Below are 15785 nucleotides of genomic sequence, written 5' to 3'. Positions count from 1 at the left end.
GGAGGAGACGTAAAGAGACATGTAGAGCAGAGAAAAATTAAACATGACGATAAGACAACATTAGACGTGCAAATGAAGGCGATCTTTTGCAGACTAAAATACGAATGTTAGATTTTGCCGTTTGCGACCTTCACAAATCGTTCGCGTGCTCCGTGAAATCAGCTCTTTAGGAATCTAATCCGTGCGAGAATAGAAACCAGCTAGGTTGACTGAGCGAATAGCCCGTTTTGGTATTTTGAAAATTTTTTCTCGATGTGTGATTTTGCATAATTCCCGAAGCAAGTTTAACGTAATTCAGATACGGTAAAAATAAGCGTGGAATACACTTTTTTCAAAATAGTATTATATACAGTATTTGGGGGAAAATGATTGAGTTTGTTTGAAATTCCAGTATTTCTTGAAAGCATCATACATAAGTATAATCTATGTGACGTTGACTCTATATATCACAGTCAATGTTAAGGCCTTAAAAAATACATGATTTCAACTTGATAGTCATCATCTATTTTCATATGGCCTGGCAAATTAGTGAGAGAATTACTAAAAATAACACACTAAGGGTTTTGTTTACATTGAGGGACAAGTTGTTTGCTTCGTAATCCACAGATATACGTTAAGAAGAACAAAAAAGACGAATATCAAGATATATATCAATAATCATCAAGAACATCAAGAGAAACTTCAGCAGCTGTGAGTAGTATTCTTCTCATTGACGTTGGTGGCGCTGCGTGGGACACCCAAAGTCCACTCACACCTCCATCACCCCCCCCCCCCCTCCGTCTGCAGAGAAGCTCCTTGGTTCTACGGTGTAAAGTTAAGAGCGAACTGTAGGCCTACAGGTGTGTAGGCCTATAATGGGTTGTGAGTGAATTGTCTTCCAAACATTTTCGCTGCTCCCCTGACACTGACGAGATGGCTTTTAGTTTCCGCCAAGTCATTTTCGGCGTCCTGCTAGCGCTGCTGATTGAACGACTGGTCAGATTTACGTGAGTGAGGAACTAAGATTATACTCATAATATTTTCTCTTAGCGCGATCTAGTTCATGAATAATGTAGACGAAGCGAAGGGAAGACCTTTGCACGGATATGCCTTCCAGCTTCGAGCGTTTGCGAATTATTGTGAGAATCATGTTTGCTTTGCTCGCATCTGAATTGTACTGTGCGGCTTTATGTTTACAATGGACAGTCACGCTGCATGGTTGATTTATGTGTTTGAGTCTTCTTTCTGCTGCAAAGGACCACAGATTGTAATGGAAGAACGAGCTTCTCGTATTAATGTACTATGCCAGCATGGGTTGTTAACCGAAATATCTATGTTACTACACACTATCATACTTCGCTCATTCATATATCTAGATAGTATTTCCATGTAGTTTACAAACGTAGTTTGTATGAATATGAGGATTTAAACAGCTATAAGAATGAAATCTTGCAGGACGCAGTCAATCTTCAAAAGTGACTGTCTGTCAATAAATCATCGTCTATTTTTCATCTTCGTAAAGGAGCATCGATATAATGCTTGAAACATTTTTTCTTTCATCATCTAAATTTGTTCCTTCTCCATCTCATCCAACTTAATACGGAAGACCAAATGAGAAGTAGCATTCACCTATGTCTGCATTTCGACTCTGATACGAAATCAATTAATGCATAGAATACTGGTTTTTAGCTCACCTGAGCCGAAGGCAGCTATTGCGATTGTTCTTCGTCCGGCGTCCGTCGTGCGTCTTGCGTAAACTTTTTTACATTTTCATCTTCTTCTTGAAAACCCCAAGACCGATTTTCACCAAACTTGGCAGGTAGCATGCCTAGAGGATTAGGATCTCAATTTGTTAGCCCGTTCCATACGGGAGCCTGGTGGCCTGTGTATTAAGTCTATGGGGATTTCAGAGTTTAGTACGGAACGGGTTAAAATGGGCACCATGCCTCACCCAGGGGGCCCCAAAGGGGGCCATAACCCCGAAAATTAAGGAATCTTTAAGAATCTTCTTCTCTAGCACCAGAAGTGACAGAATTAAGTTGATGATATGAGTTAATAGATTAATGACTGTAGTTTCAAGTTTGTTCATGGCGGATCCAGGGGTGCCCCCCTCCCCCCCCCCCCCAAATGGGGGCCTAAATTGTACATTTTCATCTTCTTGAAAACCTCATGATGAATTTTCACCAAACTTGGCAGGTAGCAACCCTAGGGGATTGTAGGATCTCAATTTGTTAAAGTGGGCACCATGCCCCCCAGGGGGCACCAGGGGGCCCCAACCCCCCCCCCCCCCCGAATTAAGGAATCTTTAAAAATTTTCTTCTTTAGAACCAGATGTGATAGAGCTAAGTTAATACTATGAGTAAGTACATCAATGACTGCAGTTTCAAGATTTCAAAGTTCATGCAGAGTCAGGGGTGCCCGTCTTGGCGCGCGGGGGGGAGGGGGGTTCAAATGGGGGCCTAAAATGTATATTTTCACCTTCTTCTTGAAAACCTCATAATGAATTTCAGCAAACTTGGCAGGTAGCATCCCTAAGGGGTATAGGATCTAAATTTTGTTCAAATGGGCACCAGCCCCCCCCCCCCCCCCCGGGGGGGGGGGGCCCTAGGGCCCCCCCAAAAAAGACTCTTTCAGAGGATCTTCTTCTCTAGAAACAGAAGTGGTAGAGCTTAAATTAATACTATGAGTAATTACGTTGATGACTGTAGTTTCAAGTTTGTTCATGCCTGGTCAAATTTTAGCAGAGCTGTGTGTAATTTAGATTAGTGAGTGTAATAGTGACTGCGTGAAAGGTGAACTTGCGATACTCAGGTGAGCGCGAGACCCCCGGGTCTCTTGTTCGATTTTGTTTCTTATTACGACGCCACCCGATGGGAAAGGATCGAATATTTCGTATATGAACTCGCTTATACTGTCGGCTCAGCAAACGATGATAATAATCATTATGGGGAAAGTAAGGCTCGCGGACAGATGGTAATCATCTCTTGTAATATCTGACTGCATAATGTCCATTTCATTGTAGGTCCGTGTTTAGAGTCAGTTTGGGTACTGACCAACTGCGGCGTCACAAAGAACTCACTCCCTCCCCCCCCCCATACTTTCCATCACCTCTTTGATAAAAAGCAAAAACAAAAAGAAAGACAAAAAATCTCTACCTTCATTGCCTAAAAGTGATTAATGTTCTCTTTTATCGATTATCGACAGGTTCATCTTTGGATTCTTCTCCAGCATCTACACCCACTACCCAGGGACTTGCAGGGGCCTCCCAGGCATTGGTATGCACAATCCTTGAGCCCCTTTCTTGCAAGTGCCAATGACGACATCCTATACTGTAAAGAACACAGTGTCCCACAGTGTGTTCACAGTGTGTTCACATAGTCGTCTATGTGAAAACGCTCGAATTTAACAGTGTGAAGATGATTTCACACTCGTGTGGTTTTCAAAGAGTGTTCACATACATAGTAATGCTTTGCTTTACACTGTGAATTGATAACTCAAATTGTGTTCACACTGTTAAAACGCTCGAATTTAACAGCGTGAAGAGATTTCACATATTTCACACTGTGTTAACACTGTGTTCACATTGTGTTCGCACTGTGCTTCTCACACTTTGGGACACTGTTCTCTCCAGCAGGGCATCCTCATCATCAATAGTGAATCTCTCTTTAAGTACAATTTCACGATCAATCACGACAAAACTCGATGGTAGAAGTTTCAGCAAAATCTGACCTCAGATTAGAAAACAAACAAACAAAAACTTAGTGAACTTTGAAATTTTACATGCGATATCAGGAGCAGGAACTTTGAAGAGGTAGTGATGTGGCCAACTCACACGTCTCGCATCGACCTGATAAAAGATTATTTAAACGGATGATATAGTTTTGGTGTAGATGGGGATTCAGGTTCTAACTTTTTTGCGAGATAGCCTAATTATAAACCACTTATACGAAAAATTAAAGAGCATACAATTCTAAGAGGTATTAAAAGTTCAAATGATTAAAAAAAAAAATGGTTATGAAATGGCTGAGGTATCCCCCCCCCCCCCGGAAAAAAATAAGTAAAAAGAGCGGTCCTGATTAAAGGTGGGTCCCACCTTTTATTAGGACCACTTTGTTTTGAGATATCTCAGCCATTTGAAAACCGATTTTAATCAGTTAATGAATTCGTAATTCCTCTTAAAACTGATGTATGCCCTTAAATATCTAATATAAGTGCTTTCTAATCATCTCGTAATAGTTAGAACCTGAATCCTCATCTCAAGCGAAACTATACAATTCCTTTAAACTGTATTTTCACTTCTTTTACACTTTGACATGAAATCAGGAAGATAAGAGAGTTGCTAATCTCTACATTTTCATGGAATCTTGTTAGAGCAACCGATGCGATCTTAACGAAGTCTTCTTCTTCTTCTTTTCAATCATCAACAGTTGATGGCTCTGAAGACATTGTTGTGACATCAACGGGTCTAGCATTCATATCTTCGGTAAATACCATACATATCACAGTATTAATACTCTTGATAATAACATCATATAGTAATCCTCTATCATTATACATTGTGTACCAACCTCTGTAAAGGAGACAAGATGTTGAATGAATGCTATAGGAGTAAAGTTATGCTTCTTTTGTATAATTCATTTATTTAGCTCCAAATTGTACTTCTGTTTTCAATACAAGCTGTCGGGCATCATTATATCCGCTAGAAATATAGTTATAATCTCTTTACGCTTTACGGCAAAGCTACTGATTTTTTGAACGAACTTTAAAAGTGTTTTGCTTACTTTTGAAAATTAAATCCTTTGCAAGAATCTTTCGAAGTTGTCATGAACTAATGTTTATTCAACCCACCATGCTTTTGTGGTTTTGAATTGCGGCTAATATTTACCTTCTTATACTACGACAACTCTTTCTTTTACCCAAGTCGTTGTGTTCGTCATTGATTATTTTTAATATGAATGTCAGGCATGTCAGGTACCGTTTTACCTCCTCTCTATCTCATTCTTTCATACAAACAAACAGACTGACACACACATATACAAATGAAGAGTTTGTTCGCAAAAACCGATAAGTCCATTTTTGAAGATTTTGAAGTACGGTCTCTGTCACAAAGTACAAAATAATACTTTTAAATGATATATTGGTCACTACATATAAGGTACATTTTTGAAGTTATGGTCAAAAGAAGCAAAAATTTTCTTATGATTCTCTTTATTTTTCTTGACCTTTAATCGCAAATATCTCCATTTGGCAAATATGGACTTATCAGGTTTTGCAAACAAACTCTTCAAATTAACATAATAAGTCTATATTCTCCTCTCTTTCTCTCTCTTTGTCTTTAACATTTGATCTTACTGTATCATTTTCTTAGCATTTGGTGAATGAGATTGGGAACGCAGTGAACAGTGCTCCTATCTTTCTGATACTAGTACAGTGTAATAGGTTCTCATGTGTTTTGCCGTCGAATATTACGATCTTTTGATAATAATTATTTTCAACATCTGATCCGCGCTCCTCGTAGGGCGCACTGCAGATCCTGGAACAATCACCATCGATTGTTGGGAGAATCTTCTTGTTTGACTTCAGTCATCCTGATGAAGATCCCGAAGAGGTGACAGTAGAAGGAGGCGGTATCCATGACAACGGCTGGATTCCTCTCGGAATGGATGTCTGGGAGAGTGGGCCTAAAGGTATCTGATGTATTTTCATTAAAAACACAAACAAACACAGTATGAGATCTATCTCCAAAGCAAAACGAAACATAGACCTACTTACAGACTTACAGACATGTTCACTGATTGGTCTTTGAGTCAGATGTAACGAACAGAAAGCTGCAGAGGAGTCCAGGGGTTATCGGTACTTGATTGTTATAAGTCTAATTATGGAATCGTAATCATTACTCCAGCTTATTTTTGCTGTCATCACACATACAGCTTAAGACTGGGATTGGCAAACACTGTACCTGTACAAAAACCCGTACAGGCAAATCCTCGCAGATATTCGTGAGTAAAGCAAATCTTAGACATAGACATGTCTATTTAAGTCAGCAGGATTTGCCGTGTATTTTCGGATCAAACTCTGTTCTACAGAGCGTATAAAAAAGGTAATCCAACTCTGGAGGGCTACCATTTCTTAATTATCAGCTATGGAGAGCGCAATGTTGGTTGCGAGGTAAGGGGAATTCTTTCCCTTGCCATTGATACCTAATTACGTTGGAAAACGTCATGCATGACTGAGCACATGAAAAAGACAACAATTGCACTTTTACCAAGTTTTCGTGTTATTGCGAACTAACAATGCATGTCGCACTGCATGGATGAGATCTGTCAATGAAAGTGGTCAAATCATCAGGCCAGCCTGCACAACTGCAGATAGCACATAACCTTCAACATGGCCATGTTGTCGACAAGTTTGTCCTTTCCATTAAGGCGAAATGATTATCCATTTTACTATCTTCATATTTAAAACACGATTTGTCATTGGGAGCTACATGCTGAATATGAACAGAGAAAAATGGACTGTGTGGGTTGGTCTCTGTGGGAGCGCCAAGTTATCGGACAAAAGGCCATGTTAAAGGTTAAGGACCATAAAATGTAAGGGGAAAACCTAAACACAAACCCAAAACACAAATCCTAAACACAAACCTGCATTCGTATAGGCTGGCCTATTTGGCAACTTTCATTGACAGATCTCATCCACGCAGTGAGACATGCATTTTTCCTTCACGATAACATGGAAACTTGGAAAAAGTGCAGTTTGTCATTGTTGTCTTTAAAATTCATGTGCTCAGTCATGCATGACAGTTGTCAGCATAATTAGGTATCAACGGAAAGAAGAAGAGTTCCCCTTTTCTCACAATCAACATTGTGCTCTCCATAGCTGATAATTTAGAAATGGTGGCCATCCAAAGTTGGATTACCTTTTTTTTTGTGATACGCTCTGTATAATACTCTAGGTATTGTGCTATGGTTTTCTCAAAGAGAATCTCTTTGGGTAGTGTGCAACAACGACGCTTATATTTATGAGCACGCTATAAAAGGTGACTGCTTGTACGAGGCAGAAGCCCCCAAAAGTTTGCAAATCGTATACTGCAACAGTCGAGGTCAAAGTCCAGTGCAGTCAGCACTTCGCTGATACTTCTAGGGGTGAATCAAAGTCGATCTTTTGTCTAGACGTCTGTATCTGTGTTTGGATATTATTCATGAGCCGAGTGTGCAGGGCCCACCGAATAAAGAGGGTTAAACTTCAAATACGTGCAGTGAATGTTTTCGGTAATATTTGTATGTACCAGTTCCAAGATAACTGTCTCAAGCGTACGTGTACTTTTAATACGAAAGAATATTTTATGGAATGTTCTTTATATATATATTTTTTTCCTTTTTTTATGTCGCAGTACATAATAATGTGATGTCATGACTTGCAGTAGTCTTCTGAAGCAGCGGTCTCGTCACAAAATTTAAACAATTCATAACTTTTGAACGGATTGTCCGATTTTCCTCAAACTTTCACAGTGATGTATTCTACTAATATTCTTTAATTCATTCACTCAACATGAATTATTTGGGTTTTATTCTCCTTAGTCGCCCCCAATGTGTCCTCCAGACTCCTCAATTCCGGCTGCCCAAATGCCAGCCGCCAAGTGTTCTTAGCCTTTCCCTTCTTCCTTTTATCCTCTGGTATTAGAGTATTTGATAATTGTTAATTGCACTCACACATTTACTAGACTACAAACAATAAGAACAATTAAATAATGTACTTTGAACTATGTTGTCTGTGATTAATGTGACTAAGAAAAGACATAGCAAGGTAACATGGAAGTTATGCCGAGTCGAGGGGAAGGTGCATTCCAATATCTTCTGTTAAACATTTCAGTACCTTAGCAATGATTGACAGATAAGGTCATCTCAAGAATATTGGTTTGGAAGGATTTGTGTGTGTGTGTGTGTGTGTGTGTGTGTGTGTGTGTGTGTGTGTGGGCGTTCCCAAGTAATCTGAAGAAAAATAGAAGAAAAAAAATCGTTAAAAATATATGGAATGTTTCTAGATATTCGTTTCACTGCAAAAAGTGACGTTGAGGGTATCATAAATCAACACAAATCAACATGCATTTGGATTTCAGGGCCCTTTAATATTTTGTGTTTGTCTTCTTTTTTTTTTTCAGACAAGCCCACGTTCACGTTGTATGTTGTGAATCGGAAAGAGGGTGATATTGGCATTGAGGTATTTGACTTAATGAGACGAAACAAAAAGCCGATCCTCAAGCATAAACGAAAAATAACGCACCAGAATATTTGGAGGTGAGTGCATTTATCACGAGAGGGCATAATTAGTCGAAAACTGGTCCATTTGGTAGTAAGGACTATAGTATTGTATTCTCAAAGTCCTGTCGTCCACCAGTGGACCATTATGGGGGGGGGGGGGAGGGCGTTTTCGGTGACATTTTTTTTTTTAGCGCACTTAACAAAGGAAGAGTTACAATGCATGTGATATCATAGTCACGTGATTGCCGGGACCATAGCTAGAAAGATGTTAATGGATGAATTAAGTCTGTTTGGCGTCAACACTTTCAAAATGATAGTAATAGTGTGTCGTGTGTTTTTTCTCTTTTTGTTTAATTCTAGCTGCTGCCCTGTTTTTAAAACTAATTTGTTAATTAGATAATATTGAAGGCCTCTTTTTCTCTGTAAATGAACTTGTAGAGTATTGAATCATAGATTCAATCAAATTATGGGACGATCTTTTGGATGGAGAGTCTTGTTAAGTTTGTTGGTGGCGGCAGCATCTCAAATTCATACAAAAATTGACAATTTTGAGCACCCTCACCCGGCAAGGAAATTGTTTAACCCATATCGGGCCAATGCACTTGTGTAAACAGACACCCAAGTGGCCCAGCACCGTTCGCGCACACACGCCAACAGACAACTCTCCAAACAATCGCTCTTCATTAGCAAGCAATGAAAAAAACATAGACAAGTTATATATCATTTGAAAGAGCAAAGAAATATTTAATGCTGCCATTCAATGCATAGTACAGTCATAGTACTCAGCGGAATTGAATGACGTCATTCATATGGCATTTTATTCACTACGGGATATTCCGTATGTGGCCCCTGCGGCGTTCGGACGAACTACGGAATATCCCGTAGATGGCCCGATATGGGTTAAGAGCATTGCATATGAAGTGTTTGCTGTGAACATTCAATTTTGTTATCTCCTTTGGGAATACACCTGGATTATTGTTTCAGACCACTATATAACCTGCCTTTATTTGTTATGTGCATGGTTTGTTAAACGTACAAGAAGGAACATTTCGTCATGATGCTCATTTGGTATTATCTATCCTCTTCGCCACTTATCGCATTCAGATTGACACATTTTAAGTAAAGAGATATTACACTTAGTATTTATCTCTACGATCTGAAACGATTTTAATATTATGCTGTATGAATCATCTTCCTGGTATTTTTCGAGTGCCTTTGGCGACAATGAGTGCGTAACGCGCTTGTGAAATGAATGCAATTTTACTTACAACATCTTGGTCTTAAAAAATGTGTCCGCAGCCCAAACGATCTTGTTCTTGTCGGCGATGACCGGTTCTACGTCACAAACGACGCATACTTTCCTAAACCTGTGGACAATCTGGAACTGATCCTGGGCCTGGAAGTTGGTAGCGTTGCATATTATGACGTCGGGGAGGCTCGAATCGTGAAAACTGGAATTGGAGTAGCGAACGGCATTAATGTGTCACCTGATAAGAAGTAAGTTGCGTGCAAAGAGCTTATAACCCTATAATGAGTAGGTGGTGAGGAGAAAAACTTTTCTCGTTGATTGCGTGCGTATTATTGCGACCCATCTCTGTATCATGGCGCCTTCGTTAATTAACGTATGCATGAAACAGGCGTGGATATATAGATGAGAACAAAATTTGTTATCCACTTTTGGAGCCCGAGGTGAATATTTGACATTCATTCTGAGTGCTGCAGTTTTGCGAGTCATGGATCAACAGTATTTTCTTTAGAAACGAGCAATTTACACGCTACAGTGCGCTCCCGTTATAACGTACACGACTAAAACGAAATTCCGGTTACAACGAAATAAAAGTTCAAGCCCCAACATTATCAGCTCTTTGGGTTTCTTTATTGTTAATTTCTTAGGTTATAACGAAATTTCGATATATCGAAAAAAAAAATCTGCCAGTTTTCCCATATATAGCTAGTGAGTTCACTGTGTACGAAAGTGAGTGTCACGTTGGCCTGCAAGAGACTGTGACGACATGGCGACGTCTAGAGTTTCCACTGGTTGCGGAGAGATCCAGCCGGTCTCTGAGTAATGCGAGAGAATGAGAATAAGTTCGATTTCCTTTTTTCCGGAGACTTTTCCAAGTCTCCAGAAAGTATCGGAGACGTTCCCACGACGTCTCTGCGAGCGACGTCTTCGTTAGTTGCGGCCATTCACGGTGCGGAGATTAATTTTCGGAGACGACACCGTGACGTCTCCGCAACGCTGCGAAAACCAACGGCAAGTTACGATGACGATGTTGAGACGTCGCGGAAACATATCCACTAATACTGACAAGACGTATCGGAGATGTCGCGAAAACATATTTTCTATTCTATGTTAAGAACTCATGGGAAGGATTGCACTTTGGACGTCACGGAGACATCTTTGAGACCAGCTGGAGATTGAAAAAAAAAGTCTCCGAGAAATCGAACATGTTCGATTCTCTATCGCGACATCCCGGCTGGGCTAGTCTCTTGGAGACCTCTCCTCGTCCAGAAAGATTCGAGTCGCCACCAGGTCGCCGCCTAGTTTCAAAGCCGATGATGATACATTTATTGCAATTCCATTTTTAAGGGTATTGTTGGTTTCAAACCTATGTATAACGTATATCACATTTACGGTGGGTATGTGACGATGCAGTTTGTTCTGGTTAGTGTTATTCCAGGGCTTTTAAACATAATGATAAAAGAGCTGTAATTAAACCAAGTGAAAAAAAAACTACTATAGTCTGATGTTGACAACAAAAACGGTGTTGACGATGACGGTGATTTCGATGTATCATCGAAAATGATGACGATGATTCCATGAAATACGTAAAAGATAGAAAATGAAGAATTCTGATGAGTTCTGGTCTTACCAGCGCGACTCACTTATCCTAAACACACATTCTGTAAAAATGAACAAAGCTTCTCTCTCCTCTTTTTTTTTTTTCGTGTTCTTACAATTATTATTTTTTAACATGCTTTTCCTTTATAGGCTGCTCTACGTTGCTGCAGCCACAGAGAATAAAATCTACGTCTACAGAGTGAACGCAGATGGGAGCTTCACTCAAGTCCAGGTTTGCTTTCTTCAATGAAGTATGGTGTCCAAAGTATAGATATATTGAATATGATGAAGGAAAATCCTCTTTAAATCATTTGCAAAATGACAGCACGAGGATATCATATTTTTTGGTATTACTGGCTATGTCTTAAAAAAGTAAAGAAAAAAGCACAAACAAACAGAGAAGACATAAATGATCGATAATGATATACATCTAAAACTATGGGATCCTATTTATCAAAATGAAATTTAAAAAAATCAGTTCATGACATCTGTGTTGGTACACGCATGTTTTATACATGCAACATATTTACACCACATTTTGTATTTGTCATCCACTGTGGGGCATTTATTCTCTTTGTGCTGTTTTGTTTGTTGGTTTGTACTTTTCATATTGCCATGCGTGTAGCGACAAATGCCGATACCCATTTCGAACTTATTCCGAGTGATTACACATGCGGATTTCAGTGGTCATGAGGTTAATTTGGAATCAATTCTGGAACATGACCATGTGACAGGACACATCGAAAGAAGGGTAATTGAATAAAATGGTTTAAACCGTAAATCACGTTGAATTATGTGGTAATCTACATCAACAATATAAAATACTCCCTGATTATCGAGGGGGGGGGGGGGCTGATTGATTATTCAGGACATTATATCACTGATATGGCCGGTTTTGAAACATAAATCGTATTGAACGAATATGATAGCTTATATATCTCATAACAGTACTTCTGCCTTGTTATCTAATTGATTTTACATTCTACATTCTGTAAAAAGTCCCCGTCACGGGAAGGCTTAATCGACACCTGAATATCATTGCTTATATTCCATTTATCGTGACGGACGGACAGGTGATCGCCCTTGCTACGATGCCGGACAATATCGACGTGGACAAAGATGACGGCTCGTTATGGGTCGGGTGTCATCCTTCTATCTATGCTGTCTTCAACAAAAGCTGGCTTTGGACAGGTATGGCTCTCCAAATTTCTTTGAAACTGGGAACAAAAGCATGTAAAAGATATTTTTCGGGAATTCATGTTTGAAAGTATTTCCCATTAGACATGTTACAATGAATGTCACAAAGACACCGAGAAATTCAACTAGTTGATTTTTCCTGCTCTCATATTGGATAGTGTAAAGAGGATATAATGAGCAATTTTATTTATCATAGTTGACTTTGTAACTTCTCGCATGACATTACATCTCCCGTTCTTTTTTTTACCTTGTTCTTTAGACCTACTGTAGTGATAACAAGGAGTATTATTTCGTAAAGCTTGCACATTTTACTTGACATCGATACTTCTTTAGAATCAATATGGTTGTAATATTGGGGTTATTCATTGATATATCTATCTATTTCCTTTTTTTTTTCATCTGGATCACAGATTCTCAAGATCAACTTGGACAGCGCCCTCAACTACACCATCAGAGAGGTGTTTGCAGACGACACGGGTATGATTCAAGGAAGCAGCATCGCCTGTCGCCATGGAGACGCTATCATAATTGGAACCGCCTTAGCTAAAGCTGCATACTGCGAGTTACTTACTTTTTAGATAAAAAGAGCATACCATGGCATTTTTTTCTATAAGTGTTCTTCCAAAAATTAATCTACAGTGACCCCAGACACTGCCAGAATATGTTTTGAGTAATACAGTGAGTTCACTAAAACAACAAAAGCAATAACAGTTTTCAAGTGAAGAGAATATTATAATGAACTTGAACCTAAATGTCAGGTAATAGTTTGCGTTTTTACCGTCGAATACCTTTAGATTGTCGTCACAGTAACGATAACCAACAATTTGGCCAACATGGAAAAATAGCATTGTAGAACTCAAGGTGTATCACTGTAAAAGTGGCATTTTCATGGTTGGTGACTAAATGAACGCTGAGGAGTTCAAATGTTCCAAGGGAATTGTTTTTGTCACCTCTTGTTCAATAACTGACCAATGAGGAGTTTTACACTCGAGTGACGTATAAAGGCCTGACCCCTTTACCCAATATGTCATGTCTGTGGAACTTTTCGACTTGCAAGACGGCATTGTGTGTAACACACATAAAATGCATCTTACATGTGGACAAAGCAAACGATCTAAAGGCAAGGTGTAATGGTACTGCTGTTGAAATTATGCTCATGTGCAATCTTTATTATTCACCTTGTCTCTTTAATACCACATGGACATTTGGACAGTGCGCATTAACAGCGATAACTGTGATTGTATATTGTTATGCTACATTTAAGACGTACATGCAAATAAGAGTGCTCAAACAAAGGAAAATGTATTGCAGCAGGATGTAAATTAATTCTAATTCCACACTGGATTCACTATGATGATTGGCTCCTCTGTTATCAAGTATGAATCTCAAGAAATATATGTTAAATATATTTCTATACAAAAAATTACAAAAATGCGTAACCAAAGTGTCGATATATCAATATTGATACGCTTAGAGAGTAAGGCAGCTAGGCCTGATAATTATGTAACCCGGAGCTTGAAGAAACTAGTACATGACATTAAAAAACAAAATTGACATCGTGAAGTGCGAACTGTTTGAATTTCAAGTGGTTTTCTTTTCCAATCAAGTAATTTTATATGTGACCTATGTGTATGTTATGCTCATGCTTTTCAATAAAAAGATATTGAGGTTCAAAAATTCCAATACCGTTATTTAATTCTATGTCGCTATTTCCATCAAACAAAAGACGATAGATTGTACAAAGGTTACAACCAAAAAGTAAAGAATTATACACACTATAAAGACTAACACTAACTGTAAACGCGAATGAATGACATTGTATAACAAGAATATAAAACAAACAATGCACACTTTGCAGAAATGACATAACGAAGTAAATAAGGTGATGGAAAAGAATGATTCACTAAAAAAGCACTGCTCGTAGACGTTGATTCCTCGGTAAACAATATGCCTGTCACATATCTATACACAATGTATCTACGTTGTGCTGACCATTAAAGCGTATTGTCAACAGTACCTATTACAAAAATACACGTGTTTCGTTCCAAAAGGTACGTATTTTAGATAACATATCGATATTAATATTACGGCAATATCCAGACGATGTTCATTTAGTCGTGTGTACCAGGTAAATACAGTGACAAGAAACAATACATACATTCACACGTTACATTAAATACAGTGCAAGGCGGACAAGGTTAATTGAATGAAAACAAGAATATATAACACAGACGGATGAAGATGTACTGTGACAGATCTATTTTTAAAAACCATTTTATCACTCTCTGTACGAGTGTTTGTGAGATCGCAACTGCTGATCCACATTTTACTAAACATGTCGGAAAAAGGAACCAGTTGAAGATGAACCTGTCATCTACTATCTTAACCTGTTTCCTACTGAATTCTGAAATCCCCATAGACTTAATACATAAGGCCACCAGGTTCCTGATAGGGAATGGGTTATATCGAACCTGACTTCTCTTTACTTATAAGCAGTATAGATGACAGGTTTAATTGCCATTATTTCCTTTTTTCCGAAATGTTGTTTAAATGTAGATCAGCAGGTGCGATCTTTCAAACTTGGTTACATCGATTTGTTCAGAGAGCGAGTACCGAATTACTGATTTTTTTTTTTTTAAATAGAACCAGACACGGTTCCTTTTGGCGTACCATAGCAAAAACCCGGCCCGTTGCCCGTATAGGGCTCACACCTGTAAATAAAATGGACTGTCCCAGACCCCTTCACAAATTCGTACCAAAGATACCAAAATAAATGAAGACAAAAATTAATTAAAAATCAATGATGTACTTTGGCAAAAAACTGAATAGCTGTCGACATTGAGTATGAATTCCTCTACAAACTGCATTTTGGTTGAAAATTTGAGGGGACTATATTTCATTGGGTACGTGTAAGGAAAATAGGTGATTTTTTTAGTGACAAGAACCCGTAGTCTGGCTTTGCGGACCCCTGGACAGAATTAGAGCAGAACAACCCACCCTGGAAATCTGATGGATGAAAGGTAATATCTCACTTATTCAGGTTAGTGAAAATGAAACACCTCATTTCTCCCAGCTATTTTACAGAATTTTTTGAAATTTGAATTTTAACACACGTCTCTATGGGGAATTATTTACCCGTGTGAGCCCTATAGAGAATGCACGCAATACATGCAAGCCTATGGGAAGTATTCATCCCATACAAGCTCTACTGGTTTATGTCGATCTTGTATTGTGTCAGATCTCTCTCTTCCTCCCTCCCCCTTCTCCTCCCTATCCCCTCCCTCTAACTCTCTTCTCTACTCCCCCCCCCAAACTCTATCTTGCTACAATTTCTTTTCTTAATATTATGTTCTTGTGGTACCAGATCTAAGTAAATAGCAGTCATCAGTATCACACAACTTTGAGTGACTTCTTCTAAGTATTGTGTATCTTGTGTTGTGTCAGATCTCTTCCTCCCTCCCCTTCTCCTCCCTACCCCCTCTCTCTCTTCCTCTCTCCTCTACTCC

At 38.9% G+C, this 15785-nt stretch overlaps 1 protein-coding gene across 1 annotated transcript; it reads left to right on the top strand.

Annotated features, from left to right (window-relative positions):
• Positions 1 to 912: 912 nt before the first annotated feature.
• Positions 913 to 12857, top strand: LOC139710340 (serum paraoxonase/arylesterase 2-like). Its single transcript, XM_071622262.1, has 9 exons — positions 913 to 986; positions 3184 to 3254; positions 4407 to 4462; positions 5498 to 5666; positions 8138 to 8273; positions 9537 to 9734; positions 11233 to 11314; positions 12156 to 12245; positions 12690 to 12857. The coding sequence occupies exons 1-9, from the start codon at positions 913 to 915 to the stop codon at positions 12855 to 12857; spliced, it is 1044 nt and encodes a 347-aa protein (XP_071478363.1).
• The last annotated feature ends 2928 nt before the right edge of the window (positions 12858 to 15785 follow it).

This window comes from Diadema antillarum, unplaced genomic scaffold (genome assembly GCF_040938485.1).
Source record: "Diadema antillarum isolate AM-2024a unplaced genomic scaffold, OU_Dant_1.0 seq00001522_RagTag, whole genome shotgun sequence".
Classification (NCBI taxonomy): Eukaryota; Metazoa; Echinodermata; class Echinoidea; order Diadematoida; family Diadematidae; genus Diadema; species Diadema antillarum.
This window is presented reverse-complemented; position numbering and strand designations above follow the sequence as displayed.

What these genes read in the sequence shown, in the direction of transcription:
- LOC139710340 (XM_071622262.1), top strand. Translation starts at nt 913, where the DNA reads ATGGCTTTTAGTTTCCGCCAAGTCATTTTCGGCGTCCTGCTAGCGCTG. An exon ending in GAACGACTGGTCAGATTTAC is followed by an intron (nt 987 to 3,183) that starts GTGAGTGAGGAA and finishes GATTATCGACAG; the next exon opens with GTTCATCTTTGGATTCTTCT. An exon ending in GGAGCTTCACTCAAGTCCAG is followed by an intron (nt 11,315 to 12,155) that starts GTTTGCTTTCTT and finishes ACGGACGGACAG; the next exon opens with GTGATCGCCCTTGCTACGAT.